The sequence below is a fragment of the Festucalex cinctus genome, chromosome 6, assembly GCF_051991245.1.
Source record: "Festucalex cinctus isolate MCC-2025b chromosome 6, RoL_Fcin_1.0, whole genome shotgun sequence".
Taxonomy (NCBI): domain Eukaryota; kingdom Metazoa; phylum Chordata; class Actinopteri; order Syngnathiformes; family Syngnathidae; genus Festucalex; species Festucalex cinctus.
The window spans coordinates 5,009,901-5,033,056 of NC_135416.1; the positions used below are offsets into that span (position 1 = coordinate 5,009,901).

Consider the following 23,156-nt stretch of genomic DNA (forward strand, 5'->3'; position numbering starts at 1 on the left):
GGTTCCGTTTTGTTTCATTTCATGCTCGGATACGGACTTTTTGCTTCACAAACGCGGCATGTTTCCTACGGCAGCGCTCCAAGCAAATGTGTTGAATTACAACGTAAGTCGGGGCCAACAAACAAGTTTTTGTTTTTGCCCTGTTCCTGGCTCATTGGGGGGTCGGATTTTCTTTCTCCTCACAATTCAGGACGCGTTTGCACGAAAGCTTTTTGGGACAAACAGAACCGGTTCCGGGATAAGGAGGAGAACATCCATTACTTCATCAGTCAAACATCATAAGTTTGAGTACGGATCATTATCTGGTGAAAAAATATAATTTTTGCGTTGGATTGGGCCTCCATCCATCCATTTTCTGAACCGCTTGCACCTCACAAGGGTCGCAGGGGGTGCTGGAGCCTATCCTAGCTGGCTTTGGGCAGTAGGCGGGGTACACCCTGGACTGGTTGTAAGCCAATCGCAGGGATTGGGCCTCATTTGGCTAAATTCCTCTTCACAAGCAATTTTAAAATATATATGTTACCTTGGCTTACGCCAAGGTTATTTCAATTAAGTAAAACTAATGAAAAAACTAAAACTAAAATTCAAAAAACTATTTTGTTAACAAAATAAAATAAAAATGCAAATGGTTTAAAAAAAAAAAACTAACTGAAACAAACATTTTATGTTTACAAAACTAAAACTAACTATAATTATAGCAAAAATGTCCTTTTTATACTTTGAGCCTAAGGAGATGATTTTAAATGTGATTTTAAGTAGATTTATTTTGATATTCACCGGAATAAGGACGTTTGAAAGTGTGTGCAACACAAGTGACGTCATCAAGCAGCAGCCCATAGAAACGCACCTTCAGATGACGTCGCTCCCGTGGTGTTGTTTTTTTTTAAAATATTGCGCACAGATAATCCACATTTTTTTAAACTAAAACTAATACTGAAACTAACGAAAACTAAACTAAAACTAAGCATTGATTAAATAACTGAAACTAATAAAAACTAACAGAACAACCCTGAAAACTAATTACAACTAACTAAATTTAAAAAAAAAAAAACTCAAAATGAAACTAACTCAAATGAAAATTCCAAAACTATAATAACACTGGCTCACGCACATTTATTCAGTTCAGGAACAGAAGAATTGTTGATTGTTAGTATGGATAAAATAAATAAATAAATAAATAAAAAAAAACAGATTGCTAGCTATAGCATCACATTGCACAATAGCTAACTATATTTTTATTAGAAAATGCTAAGATGCTGCTCAGTGGTTTGCTAGCAAGAACTGTTATTTATTATAAAACGTGCTTTCACATATTTCTATATAGTACTGTATTTACATAACTTTGTTCTGGGGTTGGCACAGATTCATTCACTTTCATTTGTTTCAATGGAAAAGTTTGGTTCTCAAATGTTTCAATTCGCAAATGGACTTTGAGATTCTACTGGAATTGACCCAAAATGGCTCCGCTATTTCAAACCCAAATGTACAACTTGCAATCCATTTTCAAGCATAGGTCCTTGACACTTTCTCGAGTCCACCCAAGTACATGCAAGCATGCACAAAGTGACTTTTCCATAACTGTTCCAGGCCCCTCATCCCCAAGGAGTGCCAGCGTCAGGTGGAGCCTCCCGAGCTGCTGATGACAGCTTGTTCCAGACACTGCAAAAACGGACACTGTACGCCCACTGGCAAATGCTGCTGCAGCCCAGGCTGGGAGGGGCCCTTGTGTCGCATCGGTGAGCCTCGCTTTTGCTCGCATTTCTTCCAATTTGTCTCGGTTTTACGTCACCGGGGATCACGGACTCGGAGTTTCAGGGCTCAGACCAGCCCACTTTAGTTCACATTTGACATTTACAGAGTGGCTAGAGCAGTGCTGTTCAAACTTTTTTCTCCGAGGGCTGTATATCGAAAAATTGAAGGATGCAAGGGCCACATTTTTTTTTTTTTTTTACTTTACTCAAACGCACTAAAAATCAGTCAATCAAGCAATTGCATATTGTTAACTCAATCAAGCCCAAAAACGTGTAAAAACGTTTTTAATAATTTGTCATTCACTCCCAAAAACGTTTTGTTTTTTTGTTTTTTTTGTTTTTTTAATGCTAGCGCATACACAAGGCTTTGATGCAGCTTCTGACATGAAGAGGTGGCTTAAAGCAATGGTAGTTATTAAAAACACGGCCATCAGGTGTCAGCAGAGTATAAGATATCTAAGAGATTTAATATCACGATATTGCCGTTATCGTGACATCCCAACGCAACTACTTCCTTGTCTGTTCCCCCAATCCAGCCAAGTGCGAGCCGGGCTGCCGCAACGGAGGCGTGTGCATGGAGCCTGACAAGTGCCTGTGCAAGAGCGGCTACTCGGGCGACCAGTGCGAGCAGAGCGAGCGGGGCATGCCCAACGACCAGGAGAAGGACGGCCTCCTGGACCACATCATCGACATGACCTCGTACCTCCTGGACCTGACCAGCTACATCGTATAAAGAGACTGTGAGGGGCCCCGTCCTCGTCAGCACCTTCACCACCCCCACACCCTACACGAATCTACCTAGCGCCACCGGACAACGAGGCATTCTTTGTATCATAACAGTAAATTGGGGGGAAAAAAAAAAAAAAGGATGTCCATCACAGCTGCCTTTCATCGACATCACCGGACGATACGGTTCCTCACTGATAAGCTACTTGCTCCACTCGAGCATCAGGCCTGGCGGAAAGTCACGGAAAACGCCCCGCCAAGACTTTTCTGCTCTTCTCCGGGACAAACGTAAAATAATAATTTAAAAAAAAAAAAAAAAACAGCGCAACGGAGCCGCTGCTTATTTTTGCCGTGGTGTCGTCATGACTTTTGTACACAAGACTGCATCCACAACTGTTGGACGTTTTCATCGTTTTCATCGCAGGATGAAGAAAGACGCTGGATTGCTACCCCCCCCCCCCCATCCATACACACACTCCTCTGCTCTGCATTCATTACAAAACATCTTTTGCACAGTTCAACAAACCTGCTAACGCTAGCCTCGTTCACACGGAGACCCCGCAAAAGGAACAGCACCAGAGTGGGATACTTCACACAGCGACAAATAATGAGATGTCGGTGCCTGGTGTGAAGTTAAAAAAAAAAAAAAAAAAAACTTGCGGGGCTGTGCTTTCAACGCATTAGGGCGGGAGAAGTGAGTTCCCCCTTACAAACAGGCGGCGTACCCGTGTCTGTTACTACCACAAAATTGCCCACTTGACTTCATGTTGGAAAGATCTGGCGTTATTCAGCCTTTGCCTTTCACACAGAATCCAGCGAAGGCGGGGATATTGCAACGACGACGACATTTTGCTTTCAACACAACATGGCGAGTGTAGAGAATTTCAGGTACGGGTGTCCAGTTGTGCATTTGTGCTTTGCGAAACCGTCTTTTACACAGAACTAACATCATTGCCATAAATGTCATTCATATTTGAAAGATTTTCCAACTTAAATGACAGGTTTTTTTATTTTTTTTATTTTATTTTTTTGTTATAATGTACAGTACCTATGATGGTTGCCGCCAGGTCAACTCCAGCAATTGCTTTCAACACAACAAGGCGGTAGATCTGACTGTCGGGTTTTAAAATGTATTCCCCAGCGTTGCGGAGGGGGAAAAAAAAATATGGTAATTTTTTTTTCCCCCAGGCGGTGTAAAAGGGGCTAGTGGACGTGAAAACCACAAAGGGAAGAAAAGGAGGAGGTGGCGAATGGCAATGTATATTTTCCTATAGAGCTTACCCACTAGTACTTAGCAGTGTAAAAGAAAAGTGAATAAAAAGGAAAAAAAAAAAAAAAAGCATAGCATTATTATTGTTATGATAGAGGGGTTTTTATTTTTCTAAGTGTAATAATATATGGGAGAGATTGGTGTTTATAAAAATACATTTTACACAAAGTTTCGTGTCCATTTGGTGTACTAGCAGCTTGCCTTCCCACAATAACCTGTGACACAAAGCTCTACTACAGATCCACAATGTTTGTCGCGTTTGTTTTTTTTGTTCAAACGCTGTCACGGTGGGGTTTTTTTTTCTGGTAATTTGTTCACCTGGTTGGTGTGTTTGCTGACATAGTAAGTCTACCTGGTCGAAAATGAGTCCACAGTGGAATTTTTATGCTGTAAAATGAAGAAGAAGAAGAAGAAGAAGAAGAAGGAAAAAAAAAAAGTTTTTTTTTTTTTTGTGTTTTTTTTTTTTTTTGTGGTTGTTTTTTTTTATTAGCACTTAATGTGAACGTTGTTGCATTGTAGCTGCTGAGACGGCATGGTGTGAATAGAATAACCATTTTCATTATTTAAGTAGTAGTTACACAAAATGAGATGATAATTATTTAAGTATGTCATTGTACTGTATGTGTGCATTTTTTTTTATTGTTTTGTATTATTCATGTATTGTAAATACAAGTTAGGGTTGATAACTCTCTTCAGAAATATCAATATGTCTATTAAAATTTATAGCATGTCTCAAGTGTTGGTTTCCAGCGTTTACTTCCGACAGCTCAGATGCATGAACCCTGTTGATTTTGAAAAAAAATTCACATGGCAGAGATAACCAAAAGGTGAGTATTATGTATTTTCCTACAAAGTGCTATATTTTTCTTAACTGCAGAGATTACCGGGTTTCCATTGGGCGCAAGGTGTTCATTAGATGAGAGGAATTTTTTAAATTGCGTGTGTATATATATAATGAATTTTTAAATTTAAATCTCAAAATGTATGAATATGTCAAATATATGTTTATACTACATTATCTTTTAAAAATTAAAACTTATTTTTTTTAAAACATAATGAAATTCAAATGTATGTTTATTTGAGGTGCGGCATTACATTTTTCAGACGGACCACCATAGATCGCCTTTTGAGGCCACTTTGAGTGAATATGCTGGCTAAAATGGTTATGTTAAGTTCCTTATTTATAAATTAAAAAAAAAAAAATCACCAGAATCACTAGAAAGGATACATTTATTTCAAGTGTGGCGTTTAATTTTTTGCATAAACCTATTGTACGCCACCTTTTGAATTTTGATGTCACATATCAGTTATCTTTCGTACCATTTTTTTTATTTTTTTATTTTTTAAATTGCCAGAGATGCAAGAAAGGGGCCTTTTATTTGAGGTGTGGTGTTCATTTTTTTCACGTGGAATACGCTATGCCGCCTTTTGAGGCCACTATTTAAGTGAATAATGCGGGTCAAACGGTTATGCTAAGGTACTTATGTATTTAAAAAAAAATAGCCTGAGGCGCAACAAGGGATTATTTGAGGTGTGGTTTTTATTTTTTTCAATTGGACCACTGCATTTTGAGTGAACATGGTCGATCAAACAGTTATGTTAGGTACCTACATACTATTTTTTTTTACAAAATAGCAAAAAGAGCAAGGATGCTGATAAACACGGGAAAATGTGGGTGATCCTTTTCCACCATACTTTTTTTTTTTTTTTTTTTCATTCAGAAAGACACACATACACACGATGTAGATATTAATTTCCGTCTGAAAATACCAAATGAGGTTTTGGCTTGTTTAATGATAGCGAGCACAGACCACCCACCTCACTGCCTCACACACACATTGCAGTATTGTGAGTGAGTGCTAACGCAATCCTAGCCTCGTCTACTGGCATCCAATCCAAACTCTCCAATCTATGTAAGATTATACATTATATATCAGCTGCGTGAATCAAAACTTTTCATTTTTTGGAATCATTCTTCCTCCCAGAGGAGCCCCCGTGGTCCGGTGGTCTATCGCTTTCCAAACAGGACTGGGAATAAACACCAAGGAGGACTGTATACCAAACATTGGAGTCGGCTCTGATGTTGTATACACTAACACGAACGTCCTCATTGATGTTTGAACGCCTTTTTATTTTTTTTATTTTTTTTTTTATTTTTTTTGCATTTCCATGCAGTCAAAGCACTGCAATAAACCTGCACTCGGATATGTTCCAATTGCTAATAGTGGTATTGGGTGAATGTGAAATGATATTTTTCATTTGTAATTTCTGATGCTGGCTTCACCTGTTTGTTTGTCACATGACAGATTCCGAAGCTTGTTTACTTGCTCCGACCTCAATACTGACTCTTGTCCATGAAGTGATGCAATGACGTGTCCCGCTGAGGCTCAATCTGTTATTTGAAGAGCCCCGTCGCCGAGATCTGGACCACAGGTAAGACTGACAGGGGCTAGAAATGAATACAAAGTAGCCACAAAAAAACAATTTTAGCAATTATAAGTTGGTATTACAAAATACTGATTTTTTTTTCTTAACTAAAACATATGCTCAATTTCTACCAGTTAAAATGTATTTTTGTAAGAAATCTTACTAAATTCTAGATGGCAAAATGTATAATTTACAAATTTCATGATTTTATTTGTTTTTGACTGAAGTAAAAACAGTGATTTTTCAATGCAATGGAGAATCTGCAAATATGTACCAAATAACCTCTTTCAACACGAAATCTGAAATACTTGAAACACTATAATAGATTGACGTTGAAATGATACGTGCTAAGTTAACTTCACCCGCTTCCTGGTTCGAAGACAACATCGGTTCAGGAGAACTTGAAGTATTGTGCTTTAACTCGTTTGCTCCCAAAGACGTAATTATACTTTTTTTTTTTTTTATGCTAGAGCACTTGTGCAGCCTCTGAACTTTAGATAATAATTGAAGCAATGGTAGCTATTACAAAAACGACCAGCAGGTGGCAGCAGAGTACAAGAGATCAACCAGGGCCATGTTGCAAAAGGCACTTTTCCCCACTGTTTTAAACAGATTTTTGAATAATGGGGAAAATTAGCAATAGATTCTAATGCTAATTGCTGCAAAACGGAAACAGATAGAAATATATTTTTTTCTGATGAAAGAAGAGACTCCAATCTTTCTTTTTGTAGGTTCCATGTTTTTTTTTTTTTTTTTTTTTATAGCAGTATAACATAATATTCTGTGGGCTAGCAAAATCAGTCAAAATAATGTAAAACAGCCGGGAGCGAAGGGAATTGCTTCAGGGCAAATGGCTGCGAGTGAATGAGTTAATAGACTAAAGAGTACATGCTAACATGCTAAGCTAATATTTGCACTTCCTGTTTCTTGTCCAAGATTCTTTTTTTTTTTTCCTTCTACATGCTAGCTTTGTTCAAATTCGAAGAATTGGCTCCCACATGTAGCCTCCGTGGACCGCATGAACCATGATGAATTTGTTTCATGTTTATAAGTGATGTTTTAAGATTAAATACAAAAGTTATATTATAAACTCCACTGTGTGGACATGGGGTGCCTCCATGTTTTAAAATTTTGAAGAAAACTGATGTAATATAAGCTACGAAAGTGCTCCAAAGCAGCCTTCACTCACTCTTGAAAGGTTGCACTGCAATACACGAGGGTTTCATGCTAACATGCCAAGCTGGCTATGCTCTAAAAACAAAATTTCAAACCCACACACAATGATTGAAAGGCATCCAATCAGGCTCCAAAAATGAACGCGAAATAAATCCTCTCCCAAAATGGAGACGAATAAACAACATCAACACGGGGAGGAAAAATATTGCCTATTCACTCCTTCCTTGGCGCTGCTCTTTTTTTTCTTCGCACCGCCTTCGCCACAGCGTTAATCCTTGTTTTGGTACGCGGGGTCGCCTGCGTCGCATCCTAATCTGTGCAAAGCTCCGTGTCCAAAGGCTGCTGCCGCGGCGGCACGGAGAACACGCTGACGCAAAGCAAGGAGGCGGCAATTCATGGATGCTTGTGCACTTGTACAATGTCACCCATGTCAGTAATCATTACAATACAAATCCTTCAAATACGTAGATTAGCCCCTTCCACACAGATTCTGGAAAAACTGAAGTGAGAACTGCCAAGGCCCAGCAAAACAAATTTTGTAGGATTTAAAGGTGGGGTCTTCCGTTTTCACGCAGGAAAAATGCACTATATAAATACAGGATGTATTCACATGAATTCCTTCTCAGTCTACACCTCTGGGCTTCTGTTAATGTGTGGTGGTGATTTTTTCCTTCAACCCAATTGGCTGTATTTTGCCATCGTGTGTTTGTTTTGTCAACAGTGGGACGTTTCTGCGGAAAGACAGTTGATTACACCTCCAGCCAATCGCAGAGCCACAAACAAAACACAGTCATGACGGCGTAAAAGAGTCAGTTTTATTTATTTATTTATTTTATTTAATGAATGCATCTCTCAATTCTGACATGCGTCTAGTGCACCTGGGAGCAACTCAATGGTCCCCTGGAGCTTTTGGACCCCCCAATAAAAAAATAAATTAAAAAAAACCTAATCCTGCATGCAAGTCTTGAAGCATCCAGACCACTTTGGTGGGCACTTTGCTCAGCTATTTCCTCCACTTGTCTGTACCAGCTCACATTTTTCTTTTCAAGTGCACCTGCACGCCGACGACCAGCACACGTGCAAAAACATTGTTGCCGCTGCAATAAGGTTGTGTGCGTGTGGCAGGCATAGCCAGTCAATTTTGGATTGGAGCTTAGCTAAATGTGATTTTCGGTAGTAGATTTTATTGTATTGTTTTGTGTGTTTTTTTCTAAGAATGTTTTAAATGTTTCTAACTGTCAAATTGTTGCTAAAAGATGACGCAGTCTTTTTTTGGTGTGGAAGATGGATCGTTCAGCGATCTACTGGTGATGTCTTGGGCGGAAGTTGGGAGACGCGCATGTGCGAGCAACCATATTCCCGACTTCCCAGTGATACAGACCACCTGGTATCAGATTGATATCGAATGAAATCTCTCTTCAAGCTGTCCCATTCGGAATTTGACGCACAAAACGTTCATTTTCGTTTCAAAAGCGAAAGTTGGGTTATCGACGACTCTCCACAGATGTGACAGGCAGGCAGGAGGGCAGTAGTGATGTCAGGCGGGCCACTCCACAAGTGCTCCGCTACCGACGCCATTCAGACGCCTTTTGTGCGTCCTAAGAGGAGAAACGCAGCCCACTGTGCTCGGAAACAATCGGGGAGAGTCTCGCCCGGAGCCGGGTCAACAGAATGGGTTGTGAATCCTGTGCCGGGTGGGTGGTCCAGCTCGCTCGCTCACACACATACAAACTTTGCTCTCCTCCTCCTCCTCCTCTTGTCCACGATTAGCTCATCCATCGAGCTCCAGCTCAGCCTGCAAGTTGCTGCCACCGCTGCCTGAGGCTGGCCACGGATGAGGGTCTTTCTCCAAAAGAGCGCACCCCCCACTTGAATAAAGCATAACACATGAAGATGCGTCCTTGTGCACACTTTGGTGAGTACAAAAAAAAAAAAAAAAGTGACACAAGCACAAGGAAACCATATTTGGTCACTTGAATGTAAACACCGGATTTTATATACATTACTGCTTCATGTTTTCCATCCTGCATGGAATGAAAATGAAATGAAATTGCAACTAAAAACTCATCTATTAATGATATCTTATAGAAATGATTTTGAAATATTAAAAATAATAAGAAAGAATGTAATATTTTACATTGAAAACATATATAAATAAATGAATGTAGCTCATACTTAAAATAAGGAAACTTTAAAAAAAATACATTTTTATTAAACATCACTTAAATCATGTAAGGGTTTATTCAAGTATAATTATAATTATCTAGTAACTGTTCGATTTGTTTTAGCTTAATAACAATAGCAATTAAAAATACATAAACTTGAGAAATTGTAAAAATGTATGTTTAAAAAAAATGTAATCTATACAAAAAATATAAAAATATACAATATAATATATATCAATATTTAGAAGATTTATCTTAATAATTAAGAAGAAATATATTAAATAAAATGAACAATTTATGTATGATACTGTCTGTATAGTGTATATAATTGATTTTTTAAGACTTTGAAATGCGTTATGAAATTCCTAAAATAACTTAAAAATGTACATCGCTAAATGAAGATTAAATATCAACAACTAAGAAAAGAAATCTAACAAAAAAAAATTGAACAGAATAACACTATCTTTAAATATACAGATAAATATTTTAAAACAAATAATTATGAATGTTTTCGAAAAACAAAAGACTTGATAAATAATAAATTGTGAAAATGTATGTTTAAAAAATGTACATCTATACAAAAATATATAAAAATACACAATATAATATTGATATTTAAAAGATTTATCTGAATTAATAATTAATAAGAAATCGATTTCATAAAGAAAAATTTATGTACAATACTGTCTGTACATAATTGATTTTTTTAAAAGTGTGAAATGTTATAAAATTCCTAAAATAACGTACATCACTAAATAAAGATTAAACAACTAAAAAAAAATCAAATAAACAAAAAAAACTGAACAGAATAACACTATCTTTAAATAAACAAATAAATATTACAAAAAAAATAATTCTGAATGTTTTTGAAAAACAAAAGACTTGATACATAATGGTTACATTAAAAAATAAATAAATTATACTGTAACCTTTTTTAAATAGAGTGATGATCAATGCTTGCTAAGGAAAGATAGTCATTTTTTTCTTTGCCCTTCAGGATGAAACTACACTGCTGTCCTTACATAAAACTACAGCGACACCTAGTGAGTGAAAAGCAGTACTAACAAATGGGATAATATGGGAATAAAAAAAAAAATAAAAATAAAAAAAACACATTCAGAAAAGGTTAAGGCCTGATTATGTCTAAAAAATGTTCTTTAAATCTCTTAATGTAGTAATAAAAAATGATGCAATGGTGAGTCCTGTTCAAAGTTGTCCAACGACGTCAGACCGTATGAAATGTCTCCAGTCAAACTGAAAGAAAATATGTTCCTCATGCGTAAATTAGAAAGTGAGGACATTTATTTCCTGGCATCGTGTAATAGTTGAGCGCTTCCTGTAGCTTGCAGCACTTGAAGCAAGCGTCGGTTCATCCTGCTGCGGTCGGCAGCCTTCATCCTCTTTTTGACTTGCGGCCACTCCTCACTTGCAGCACAAGGCCCAGCGATACACTTCATCCAGATTGTTATTTTTTTTTTTATATACTTTAATTGCTTTCAAACGCGCATCATGATCGCGCTCGCACCGTCCTTGGTCGTGCTGGGTAAGTTGATGTGTTGTAAACTGACTTTATCATGCTAGGTTGAGATTTTGAGACTGGAATTGGTTCACGATAATTGGTAGTGATGTAATATACTACTTTTCTTAATTTTTATATAGTGTGTTTATTCACAATTGCCCCGTTTTTATTTATTTATATTGTTTGATAAGCACAAAGTGATCTTTAACTCAACTTTATTTATAGAACACTTAAAAACAACCATCACCACATTAAGTAATTAGTTTTTCTTCCTCCCACTCCTTTTCAGGCCAGATTTAGAAAAATTTGTCTCGTAAAATTGATATATTGTTGATGTTGACTACTGCCTGTAATAAATGAACAAATGAAACAAAATGAAAAATGAAAGTACAGTAAATTCGCAATTAGTCAGTTAGACTATGAAGAAAACCAAAGCTTATATTAATTTGTGTGGTTTTTTTTTAATGTATATGGAATACATCTTATTGAAATTTGACACGTTTTTTTTTAAGTGTTGAAAAAAATATATCGGCCTACATTTTTCTTTGGTATTTTTTTCCAAATTTCATTCACTTTAGGGCAGGTGAGCATACCCATAACCTAAATCCATTGATAATCTTGTAAATTGTTTTCTTTTTTATCATTATAATTAATAATTTATAATAATATTGTAATTTTAAGATATTTTATTTGATTAAAAAATATGTTTGCAGTTTTTTTTCCAATTATTCTCTGTTTGTTTTAAAGTGACTTTTTTTTTTTAAATCATGTGCAATTTTTTTTTAATTATTATTGAAAAAGACATATCAATTTTTAAATTAATTTAGTGATGAATTAATTAAGATGATGCATAGTTTACATGAATTAACATTTATTGATCAAAATGATTTTTTTTTTCATGTGTCAATCATTATATCTAATTTATTGTTATTTAAATTTTTCATTGTGTTTTTTTCCCTCCGGTTGTTTTTCATTATTATATAATATTTCTTTCTCATTTATGATCTACATTTACTTGAAAGTGAGAACAATTAGTAAATTTTGTTTGCACCCATTAATATTTATTACTGTAATTTTTTTAAATTTATTTTTATTTTTTAAATTAATATGTTCTTCATTGTTTTTCTATTTTAGCCTAAAGTGACAAATATATGTACATTAAATGAGAAAGTCCACCCTCCACACAGCAATCTATTAATCAAAATGCACATTTATCATTATTTATTTCAATCTATATTTTTTAATTATTATTAAAATACAGTTTTCATTTATTTTCGTCATTTATTATTATTATTATTATTATTATTATTATTATTATTGTAGTAGTAATAATAATATTAGTATTTATTCATTTACCCTAACTAGTATTTATTCACTAACCCAAACACCTTGAAACCCTAATTCCTCCAACATCCTAATCCTTAACCTGTAATGTTTGCCTTCCCGCAGGCGCGTCTTTGGTCTCGTTCACGACATCGCAAAGCCCTCCCAGCTTGACGACAGAATCAAATCGCCAAAACTTCACCATGGCAGAAAATGGTATCAACTCTGATACTGCCGAAAACAGCAACGCCACCATCATGAATAGCACCATGAGCTACAATAACGCCAGTGCCACCATCATGCCTTGGACAAATCACAACGGTACATTTCCAAAGTATTCGACACTGTTTTCGGGATGGGTTAGACATCATTTTGATAACACAAAAACACAGTTGCCAACTCCAAATTGCACAAACCTATTTCTGGACTGTGCAATTATCGATGTCGCTAACGGGATCATCTCGCCCCAGGTAACAAAACTGAAGGCACATCGTACGAGACCACGCCTGCACCCATGACCGTTTCCTACAGCTACTCCACCAAAATGACGAAAAAGCAGGACAAAAGTAAGTCACTTCATTTCCTCAACATAGGAACCACTCAAAACTAAAGTGGGCTAACTCCATTTTGTCATTTTGTCAAATTTGATGGCTGCCACTAAATGTTTAGTGTAATAGTGGACACGTTGAAATCTCTTAAATCTGATTATGATTTTAAACCCTTGTCATGTGACTAAATCTGATCAGGATTACTTTAAATCTTGTCATGAGTATTTCAAATCTTGTCATGACAGCTTTAAATCTCATGATGATGACTTTCAATCTCGTCATGAGGATTTTAAATCTTGTCATGGCGGCCTTAAATCTCATTATATCATGTTGACATTAAAATCTTGTCATGTTGACATGATTAAAGTGTTTCTGTAAAGCGCTTTGTGATGGCCAAGGCTGTTTGAAAGTGCTACATAAATAAAGATGACTTGACTTGACTCAATCTCATCATGGCAGCTTTAAATTTTGCCGTGGTGACTTTAACTGGGGAGAAAAAAAAAATCAGCATTTTCAGCCACATTTCTTTTACAATCAGGTACCACCACAGCAAAGCCGTACACTAACAAAGGCTATGACACTACTGGTGAGTGGCCTTTATTACTATTTTGTTTGTTTGTTTTTTAATGAAATATTGCGTCAATTGTGAGTTCTATTTTATCCCTCCCGACCGCCAGGGGGCGGTGCTGTAACCAGCACGGAATTCCCCTTGTCGCGACAGGGGGGAATTCCGTCACAGCACCGCCACCTGGCGGTCGTTCGGGACTCATAGAACCGTAGTTACATTGGTAACTTTCATTTTTTGTCATAAATGTCCTATTTATAAACCTTATTTGTTCCTCCAAGGCATCATCATTCTCATTTTGATCATCGTGGTAGCCATCGGTTTCGGCATTGCTTGCTACATCTCCAGGAGGCGAGCAAAGGTTAGTACAAGAGGCAACCGGTTAGAAAAAGTCGACACACCCGTGTTGAAAGGTTAGGTTTTTGTGATATGTAAAAAAAAAAAAAAATTCCTTTTTATTTGAAGAGTAAATTGACAATATTTTTGTTACAAGATTGTTGTCGTGTTTCAGCGCTATGCTGTCGACTTCTCCTCAAGAGCAGATGAAACCAACCTCCCTCTGAGTCCCGTGGAGCCCATGTTAGCCAATGACAGCGTGCCACAAAATGGTGGGTCTACATACTGTGCATATCAAAAGTCTACACACCCCTGTTCATATACCAGACAGAGATGATCATTCCCAACCTTGTGCTAACATGGTGACCTATAATCTATACATCCATCCGTCCATCCATTTTCTTAACCGTTTGCTCCTCACAAGGGTGGGGTGCTGGAGCCTATCCCAGCTGGCTTCGGGCAGTAGGCGGGGTACACCCTGAACTGGTTGCCGACCAATCGCAGGGCACACAGAGACGAACAACCATCCACATGCACAAGCATACCAAGGGACAATTCGGAGCTCCCAATAGATAATGTGGTTGCACAAGTGTGCACACCCTACAATGATTGAGTATGTGTATGTATGTATGTCACATTCAACCAAGTTAAAAAAAAACACACATTTAAAGTGTGTAATTAACCCCATATAACTGAGTTATACGGGTTATAGGTCATACGAATAGTGTTAAAAAAAAGTTTTTCAATGATTTATCCTTATCTCATTTTTTTTTTTTATATACCACAAAAACTGGTATTTGAACATTAAACGTTGTTGTTGCAGGTTTGCAGACGTTTGAAAGTGGAGAAAAGAGGTCAAAAGAAGACGAAAAAGAAGAAGAAGCACCAACAAACGAGGAAGACGAGCCAAAAGGTAAGAGAGTGACTTTTGTGATGAATTCACTTCCTCTTTCTTAAGATCAGCACTCAATAAAAAGGGAAGTGCACATTACTGTACAACAGTTTAGTCACCACCTTGTCACATATGAATTTGAAAGGTCTGCTTACGGATCATTTCTCACTCATTTATAGTTACGACGTCATAATGAGAATAAGTAGAATTTCTATTTCTAACAACAATTTGAGAGGAAGTCCAAATGACTTCATTCCCATAATTGAAAGAGAGTTATTCAAATATTTTTTTTAGACAGATACATCAATAACATTTTTATTCTCCTGACGTCGACTTTATTCCCTGATATTTTAACTTTATTCCCATAATACGACTTTATTATAACTTCATGAATATTTTTTTTAATTCTCAAATTTTCATCTTAGCTATGATAATTAGTACAAGAATGTCAAAATATTTTTTGAAAATTCTCATAAAATTCTGAATTTTTTTTATATTAAAATTATGTTCTCCTAATGTTTTAAAACTTTATTCTCCTAATATTTCAAACTTTTTTTCTAATTAGCATGACATTCCCACAATAATTACAAGATTAACGTAAAGTTTTCCTTTACTTATTTTTTTAAATAAAACTAAGACTTTTTTGCCGTAATAATTTTATAATTTATTATCATATTCTGACCTTATTCTCTGAATATTTTGGCTTTATTTCCTCATAAACACAACTTTATTCCTGCAGTAATTATTATTTTTTTATTATCATAAAGCTTCAATTTTTTTTGCATATAATAATTTCACGTTATTTTTTTATAACCCCCACTTTACTCTCATAGCATTATGACTTTATTCTCCATTTGTTTCACCATAAACACAACTTCATTCTGATAGACGTACAAGACCGATGTAGATTGCTTTTTTTTTTTTTTTCCATACATTTTTTTGCACGTTATAATTTGACTTTATTTTCATAATCGTCACTTTATTCTCATATTCCAACTATATTCTGCGAATATGTCGATTTATTTTCTCTCTCCATAAACACGACTTTATTCCGATAAGAAAAAGTCTAATGCCAATTTTTGTATTATTATTATTATTTATTTATTTTATTTTTTATTTTTTATTTTTTTATAAAACCATTTTTTTTCAACAAATTTTTTTCCTGATGCCTCTTTATTGTTTACTTTATTTTTGTTATTGTTTGATTTGAGGCGTCACTGTGGCTGTGCTATGCAGTAATCCCGTTTACCACATGAGGGACCCTGTTGACAAAAGGGGCTACAGTGCTGCTGGTTACTATTCTATTTTAACCTTGGAGTGACCAGATGGCCACAACATAGGAAAAGGCTCGAGCTTACATGCTATTATAATCTTTCTTTCTTTCTTTCTTTCTTTCTTTCTTTCTTTCTTTCTTTCTTTCTTTCTTTCTTTCTTTCTTTCTTTCTTTCTTTCTTCCTGTGCCGAGTTAACATCCACGGTGTCATGTCTGAGCTTGCCTCGCGGCCTTAAGGCAACACTTTGTCTGAGCGGACATCGTTGATGGCCACTTTGGAACGCGAAGGGACAGTCCTTCCTCTCGCGGTAAAAACAAGCCATTAAAGCATCAAGGGGTTGGGGCCAAGTGAATGTTTTAAGTGGACCATAACATTGATTGGGGTGCCGGGAACTGGACACTAATCCGATTTATTAAAAAAAAAAAAAAGACAATCTCTCAAAGTGTAACGCTTTACTGCAATCAATTTCTTTGTCTTCATCATGACTTCAGCTGAGTGAAATTTTCTTGAACAACACATCGATTAAAAAAAAAAAAAAAACTAAACTTCGACAAAACTTTAACAACTTCAAAGTGACAAAATGTTAAAGGGATACTTGACTTATTTAGCCATTTTTGGCAGTCAAAGATTAATATTTTGCCGATAATAAATTTGATATTTTAATTATTTTTCATGTACAATTAGTACCTTTAAAAACACATTTTGCAACTTGCTGTCGACCGAAAACGACATCACAAGCGCTCGGGTAACCAATCACAGCTCAGCTTGTGAATGTCACATGACCAAACCTAGAAAACAGCTGAGCTGTGATTGGTTACCCGAGCGCTTGTGATGTCATTTTCAGTGGACAGCAAGTTTCAAAATGTGTTTTTAAAGGTACTAATTGTACGTGAAAAATAATGAAAGTATCAAAATTAATTATAGACAAAATATTCACTTTTTATTGCTATAATGGGCTAAATAAGTGAAATATCCCTTTAATGAAGCTGAAGCAAAACTTTGACAAAAAACAACAACAAAATTGTTCTTTGACAAGCAAGAATTTTGACTTGACCCGTGCACCTTCCTCCACAGTTTTACAGAAAATCCAAAATTGAACCGATCCTTCTCGCAATTAACCAGATTAAGATCCATTCTTTGTAATGGTGAGTTACCTTATAATGATGCTGGCGCTAATCTCTGCTTTCCCTGCACCTGAGCCCCCCAATCCCCCCCAATCCCCCCCCGTCGCATAATTACGTGTCCGCAAAACTTTCCCACAGCATCCAACAGCTGCAGCATGTCTGAGCTGTTCACTAATTAGTCATTAGTCGCATACAGACTTGTATTGTAACGGAGTACAAATACTTTGCTACTGTACTCACATAGAATTTTCACGTATCTGAACGTTATTTAGATTTTGGGCAACTTTCACAAATTAATCCATTAATAAAACAATCATACATTGCAACCCCAATGTGAACTCTAACCTTTATGACTCAATTGAATTTATTTATTTTTTTCCAAGAATGGAAGTACATTTTTTTTTTTTAAATGAGATAATGTGGTTGCGCAAGTCTTCACACCATCTTATAATTCCATCTGTTTTGAGAACTAACCATCACATTCACACTGCTACCTTGAAGTGCAGTGAAGTGACGCTTTTTCAAACTAAAACACAGCAAATACGGTTTTACAAATTTCTACCAAATGAATTTTCTGTTCAGATATTTGTACTGTTACCCAAGTATCGCTTTAAGGTACTTTATACAAGACTGGTAGATAGAAATCATCTCGGTGGTCAAAATGTGGAACTTTGATTTCCATTCTCCAAGTGCGCAGGGCGCAATAAAAGAGCAATTTGTCTTTGTTGTCCCCTTCCAGCTGAATCTGCAGCCGAAGCTGAGTCTCCATCGCCACCTGCTGACGACTCGCAGAACAAAGACAAAGATGGCGAGCCGGTGAAGCCCGACGAACCAGACCAACAAATTTCCGACGGTACCGCGGAGGAGAGTCCGAAGAATGAGAACAACAGCAACAATTCCGACGTGACGCGGGAGAAAGGTCGCTTGTCCGATACTGTACATACGCAGCTGTCACATCATTTGGCCCGAGGTGGCAAAAGGAACAGTGCAGTAAAGTCAATTGGCCACTATGCAGAAAGCTAACATTGTAATGCTAAATGGTTTTTTCATCTTAGTTCTTCTTAAGCAACGTATCACGTTTCAAAACTGAAAAACAGAAAAACAAGTGTTGCAATATGTTCCACATCAGACAATGTTGTTGAGTAAAATTGAAACCATTTTCGATACAGTCAGTTAGTTAGTTAGTTAGTTAGTCAGGCAATAGCCAATTGAATTGTTGGTAGAAAATATTGTACGCACTAGAGATGTAACGATAAGCGCGATATCGCGATATCGTGATATTAAAACTGCCACAATATCGTCGTCGTCATGTTCACGATATTTAAATGCAACACATCTGTTAAAAAAAAAATAATCCAGTTTGATTTCCATTTGTGCAGTTCTAGTTCTCCTCGCTGTTTTTTTTTTTTTGTGCAGTTGAATTTTCATAAGGCATGTTTTGGCCCTTCTATATTTAAAATCCACACTAATTGTCAGATGAAGGGGCTCGTAATATGCCTGTCAATCGAGTCAATATGTGGAGGAACTCGATGTGTGTGTGCATTAACAACATAACATAGTAATAATAATATACTAATAATAAAACATAATAATAATAACATAACATTGAAGTTATGTACAATATTGCACAATATATGTTTTCTTTAAGTATGAGCTCTTTTTTTTTTTTTTTACAATATTGTGACCTTTTTTAAATATCGCCAACCTCCTCACATGATAATTATTGCATCGTGAGCTTCATATCGTGATAATATCGTATCGTGACATTTGGATATTGTTACATCCCTAGTACGCACCCAATTGTTACACTGGTTAACCTCAAATTTGTTTGTCATTGAAGCAGATTTCAAATCGTCCAACACCTTTTGGGAGATTCCCCTCGACAGCCAGGTGTGAGAAATGATCCCATCTCAGCTTGGCCGTGGTGATGATGATCTTAAACACGGTAAGTCACACCACGGCTTAAATCAGAAAGTAGTAACAAGAGATTGTTCTGCTTAAATACAGTCCACAAAACCACGATACTGAATGTGGCCCCACCATGTCCACAAGTGACTTATTATTAGATGCAAATATAGACCGACTCTATCAATCTTTCAGCAATACTTTTAATTCAGTTTTTATTGGCTATACTCAAAGTGAGGCGAGCTGTCAAAAGGCATTTACAGGCTGCCAAAGTAACAGGTGGTGCGATAAACCCTAACGGTATGTTTGAGTCAATTAGTCGCTCAATTTTGTCTTAACCTTAATCCTAATTCATTTTCTGCATCGCTAATGTAGATACTAATTGCTGACATACCACAAAATGTAGCTAAAATGACTCACATAGACATAACTTCACATTTAAGAACTGTTTGTTGTTTTTAGTAACAACATAGACTTCAGTTTTTACGTAGCTAGCATTTAGCTAGCATGACTTGCTAACGCACCTTTAGCTATGACTACCTATGTTGTTAACGTAACTAGCAAGATATGCTTTAGTTAACACGCTTTAACCACAACTGCGCCAATAGCTAATGTCGCTAACGTGTCTTGACACGCACACCAAGAACACATGACCACCTGTGTGGCTAAATTTTCTAATTTGACTGCCATTCCCTCGAGCACATGTCACAAATCTTTGACACCACTGTTGAAAAATACAATGACTGGGCACAGAAACTGCTTTTTCAGCACAAAAAAAAAAGTACCTTCCCTTTAAACGATCCCCCAATTTTGTTTAATGATTTTTTTTTTCTTGCTACAATTTAACGGTTTGCGGTCGGAAAGGCGAGACGACGGCCAGCTGTTCCCTCGTGAGGGGAGGACACTTCCCGGCCGTTCTTCCCAACTGCGCCGCGTTATTATACCAACTGCGTAGCCTGAACTTGCATTGCTAGCCTGCCACTGTTTTATACGCTACAATAACATTTGTTTGCCGCAAAGTGGGCAGTAAAAACAAAGATCCTTGACCTGTCTGTGACCCAGCGACACGACGTGGAAGTCCGGCCATCGTTTTCCCTCGACTTGAACGAGCCACCAAACATGAAAGCCCGGCGGTGCTGGCAGGAAAAATAACATGTTGTGCTTCCCTAATTATGCCGCTGTAAGTTTATGACTTGTCAGCACCCCAATGATGACTGGCCTTTCAAGTTTCCCTCTCTTTTGCTTGTCAGGCATCCAAAACCAGGTGGGAATAAGTGAAGAGGTGACTTGGTTTTTTTTGGTTTTTTTTGTTTTTTTTGTTTTTTTTTGCCTAACCCACAATACAGTCTTCAGCATGTTCTCTCATGGGCTCATAAAGATGACATTGATCATATTTCACTATTAATTTTGTCATTTCTCTTTAAATCACAACACTGTTCACTATTTTAAAATTGTGATTCTGTGGGAAAAAAAGCCATTTTGGTGTTGATACATGGAGCCGAAAGCCAAATAATTCACGTTAGCAAAATTAGCCACAAGAGACCAATTGTGGTAGTAGATTTGTTTGACTTTGAACGCAGGCAGCGTAGGTCCATTTCCCATTCAGTGATGGAGTGAATATAATCGCACTAAAATTCCCTGCGACTGAGCAGGAACCTATTTACTATCATAATGTTCATGATGATCATGCAAAATTGCAAATACTAAATTACATAGTTTAAGTTGGGATCTCTTATGAGCTAAAAAAGTGGTGAAGGCTCGCAGAAAAATTATCTGTGGTGGATACAAGTTTTTTTTAGTTAACTAAAACTAACAAAAAAAAACTAAAAGTAAATTCAAAAAAACAATTTTGTGAACTAAATAAAATAAAAAAGAAAATGCTTAAAAAAAACTAACTGAAACTATATTTTATGTTTACAAAACTAACTAAAACTAACTATAATTATAGGAAAAATGTCAGTTTTAGTCTTTGGTCAATAATATATTGAATGAGCCTTTGGGGATTATTTTAAATATGATTTTAAGTTTTGGATTTTAAGTATTAAATAATTAAAACTAATAAAAAATAACAGAGCCGCCATGAAAACTAATTAAAACTAACTCAATTACAAAAAAAAAAAAAAAAAACTCAAAACGAAATAAACACTAATTAAACATGAAAAATTCTAAAACGATGATATCCTGGGTGGATAATAAATTCACGATGGTAGCCGTGGAATAAGTTGAGCAATATAGGCATTGTCAAGATGAGCCGATGGCTCAACTTACCCCTACTAGTTTATTAGTGTATTTTGGCAGTATAGCAATCAGGGGTGTGTATCTCTCAAAAAAAAAAAAAAAAAAACGATTCGATACGTATCTTGATACATGGGATGCGATACGATTCAAGGATGGTACAATTTCATGTGGAATGATGTGAATCCCTCACTAAAAAAACATTTTATTTTTTTAATACGGCTTTTAAATGGATATGACTTTTGCCAAACATTAATTTAATTAAATATTTAGTGCGATTGATTGGATTTTGTTTGAGTCCCTCACACCAAAACATTAGATAACAACATTTGGGCAAATCCTGAACCAACACTCTTGGGGAATTTTGTGGGGAATTTGCTGGCCCTTCTCGCTAAGACGCGTAAATCACATCAATGGCGGCGTGGTAGGATTATGTCAGATAGCCTCTCGCTCAAACAGCTGTTTCTGCGTGGAGGTCAAAGTTCACGGTGGAGGCCACATAAAATGGTCAAAGCAGAACTTCCAAGTGGGCAAAAAGCAGGTGATAGCTGTGGGACGGGACATGCATGGATGCATCGCTTTCATCATTCACTCACTCACCATCTCTTTCTTTCTTTTTCCAGGTTAAGAGATTAAACAACTGCAGAAATGAAGCAATTTATTTGTGGTAATAATTCATCCAAAGTCGCTAAAAGGTTAATTATTTGATTTTTTTTTTTAATTTATAAATGCCTCTTGTTAAATCAACGTCATGCTATATGTTGTTCCATGTATGTATCATAAGTCAACAGTGTAGTAATGCGTTCACATGAATGAAACATTCTAACGTAGTAAAAAAAAAAAAAAAAAAAAGATTTATGCTTTTTATTTTGTATTTTATTATTTCGGAGATCATTCATGTCAGATATCGCAATGAGAAAGAGGCTGTATATTTTGTATTCTTCTATATGCTTATTGTTATAATGCTTGTAGTGTTTTGTTGATGTCTAACAAACAAAAAACATGTTGCTCTTTTTTGTAATCCAAAAAACAATAATGTTAGCCATGTGGTTCAGCTAATGCTACTCTACTAGTAGCTAGCATTTTTTTTTTGTTAGTTCATTTTTCTTTGTAACAAGGTCAGCGTTTCAATTTGAATGTGTTGTTTTCGCATCACAGTCAAATGAAGGTTTTTAAAGGACTAGCACATAAACTATGTTGCCATATATAATTATCCACTGTACCGGATAACGTAGTTAAGTGTTTTGCCTTGTTTTGTTTTGTTTTTTAAAAATTTTAATTTGAATGTTCTCTAGTTTTTGTTGTAATGTGTTTCTAATTTGGCTAGTGGGTTAGCAATGTTGCTAACATTCGTTTAGCCCTAAACAATGTACTATATCTAAGCTACTAGCTGCTAGCGTGGTTGTTTTAAGTGAGAAAAAAAGAGTCAGCATATATATCAGTGTGTTGTGTCATAACATTTTGCACTATGAGGTCTCCCAGTGGGTTAGCTTGATAGCTACACGGCTAACATTTGTTTAGCCAATATATTAGTTCAGCTATTAGCATGATCGCTGCACGGCTAACATTTGTTTAGCCAATATATTAGTTCAGCTATTTTGTGCTATCATTTTATTTTTTTTCTCGCTGGTAAAAAAAAATTAAAAAAAAAAGGTCGACATTTTGATTCGAATGTGTTGCTGTGTCATTAATTTAATCTGATAGTGAAAAATATCCCCGTGGGTGCTCAGCACACCTTCCTGCGGAATTATGTATCATCTTTCTCGTTGTGCTACATGTCCTAGCCTTTGGTTGCGATCCAAAGGTTAAAAGCAGTCTGTTTCTATGGGCCATGATCTATATCAATCCGCCTGCGGGATGCTTGAAATCGGCCGTCGAGCAGGTGAAAATTTGGAGGTGCGCTCGTGACGGAAGTGGCCG

The 23,156-nt window shown here is 36.3% G+C and overlaps 2 protein-coding genes across 8 annotated transcripts in view; both read left to right on the forward strand.

Moving 5' to 3' along the window:
• Positions 1 to 4,483, forward strand: part of hhip (hedgehog interacting protein) — a 42,031-nt gene extending 37,548 nt beyond the window's left edge. For all 3 annotated transcript variants that reach the window (XM_077525437.1, XM_077525438.1, XM_077525439.1), the window contains exons 12-13: positions 1,588 to 1,736; positions 2,288 to 4,483. In XM_077525437.1, the coding sequence (XP_077381563.1) occupies positions 1,588 to 1,736; positions 2,288 to 2,484 (346 nt within the window). In that variant the 3' untranslated portion in view covers positions 2,485 to 4,483. The remainder of the gene's footprint in view (positions 1 to 1,587; positions 1,737 to 2,287) is intronic.
• A 4,231-nt stretch (positions 4,484 to 8,714) lies between these two features.
• On the forward strand, positions 8,715 to 22,878 carry LOC144021300 (uncharacterized). Of its 5 annotated transcripts, none has more exons than XR_013284098.1 (11): positions 10,843 to 11,058; positions 12,484 to 12,678; positions 12,828 to 12,923; positions 13,444 to 13,491; positions 13,752 to 13,831; positions 13,982 to 14,078; positions 14,630 to 14,719; positions 17,836 to 18,015; positions 18,940 to 20,181; positions 20,252 to 20,283; positions 21,860 to 22,878. XR_013284098.1 is itself a non-coding variant. In XM_077525465.1 (10 exons), exons 1-9 carry the CDS (start codon positions 9,238 to 9,240, stop codon positions 18,990 to 18,992), a joined length of 867 nt encoding a protein of 288 aa, XP_077381591.1. In that variant the 5' UTR covers positions 8,715 to 9,237; the 3' UTR covers positions 18,993 to 19,041; positions 21,860 to 22,878. The 5 variants fall into 5 exon arrangements, 2 of the variants coding, with proteins under 2 accessions (XP_077381591.1, XP_077381590.1); XR_013284099.1 differs by having other exon boundaries at positions 18,940 to 19,041; XM_077525465.1 differs by lacking the exons at positions 10,843 to 11,058; positions 20,252 to 20,283 and adding an exon at positions 8,715 to 9,265 and having other exon boundaries at positions 18,940 to 19,041.
• The last annotated feature ends 278 nt before the right edge of the window (positions 22,879 to 23,156 follow it).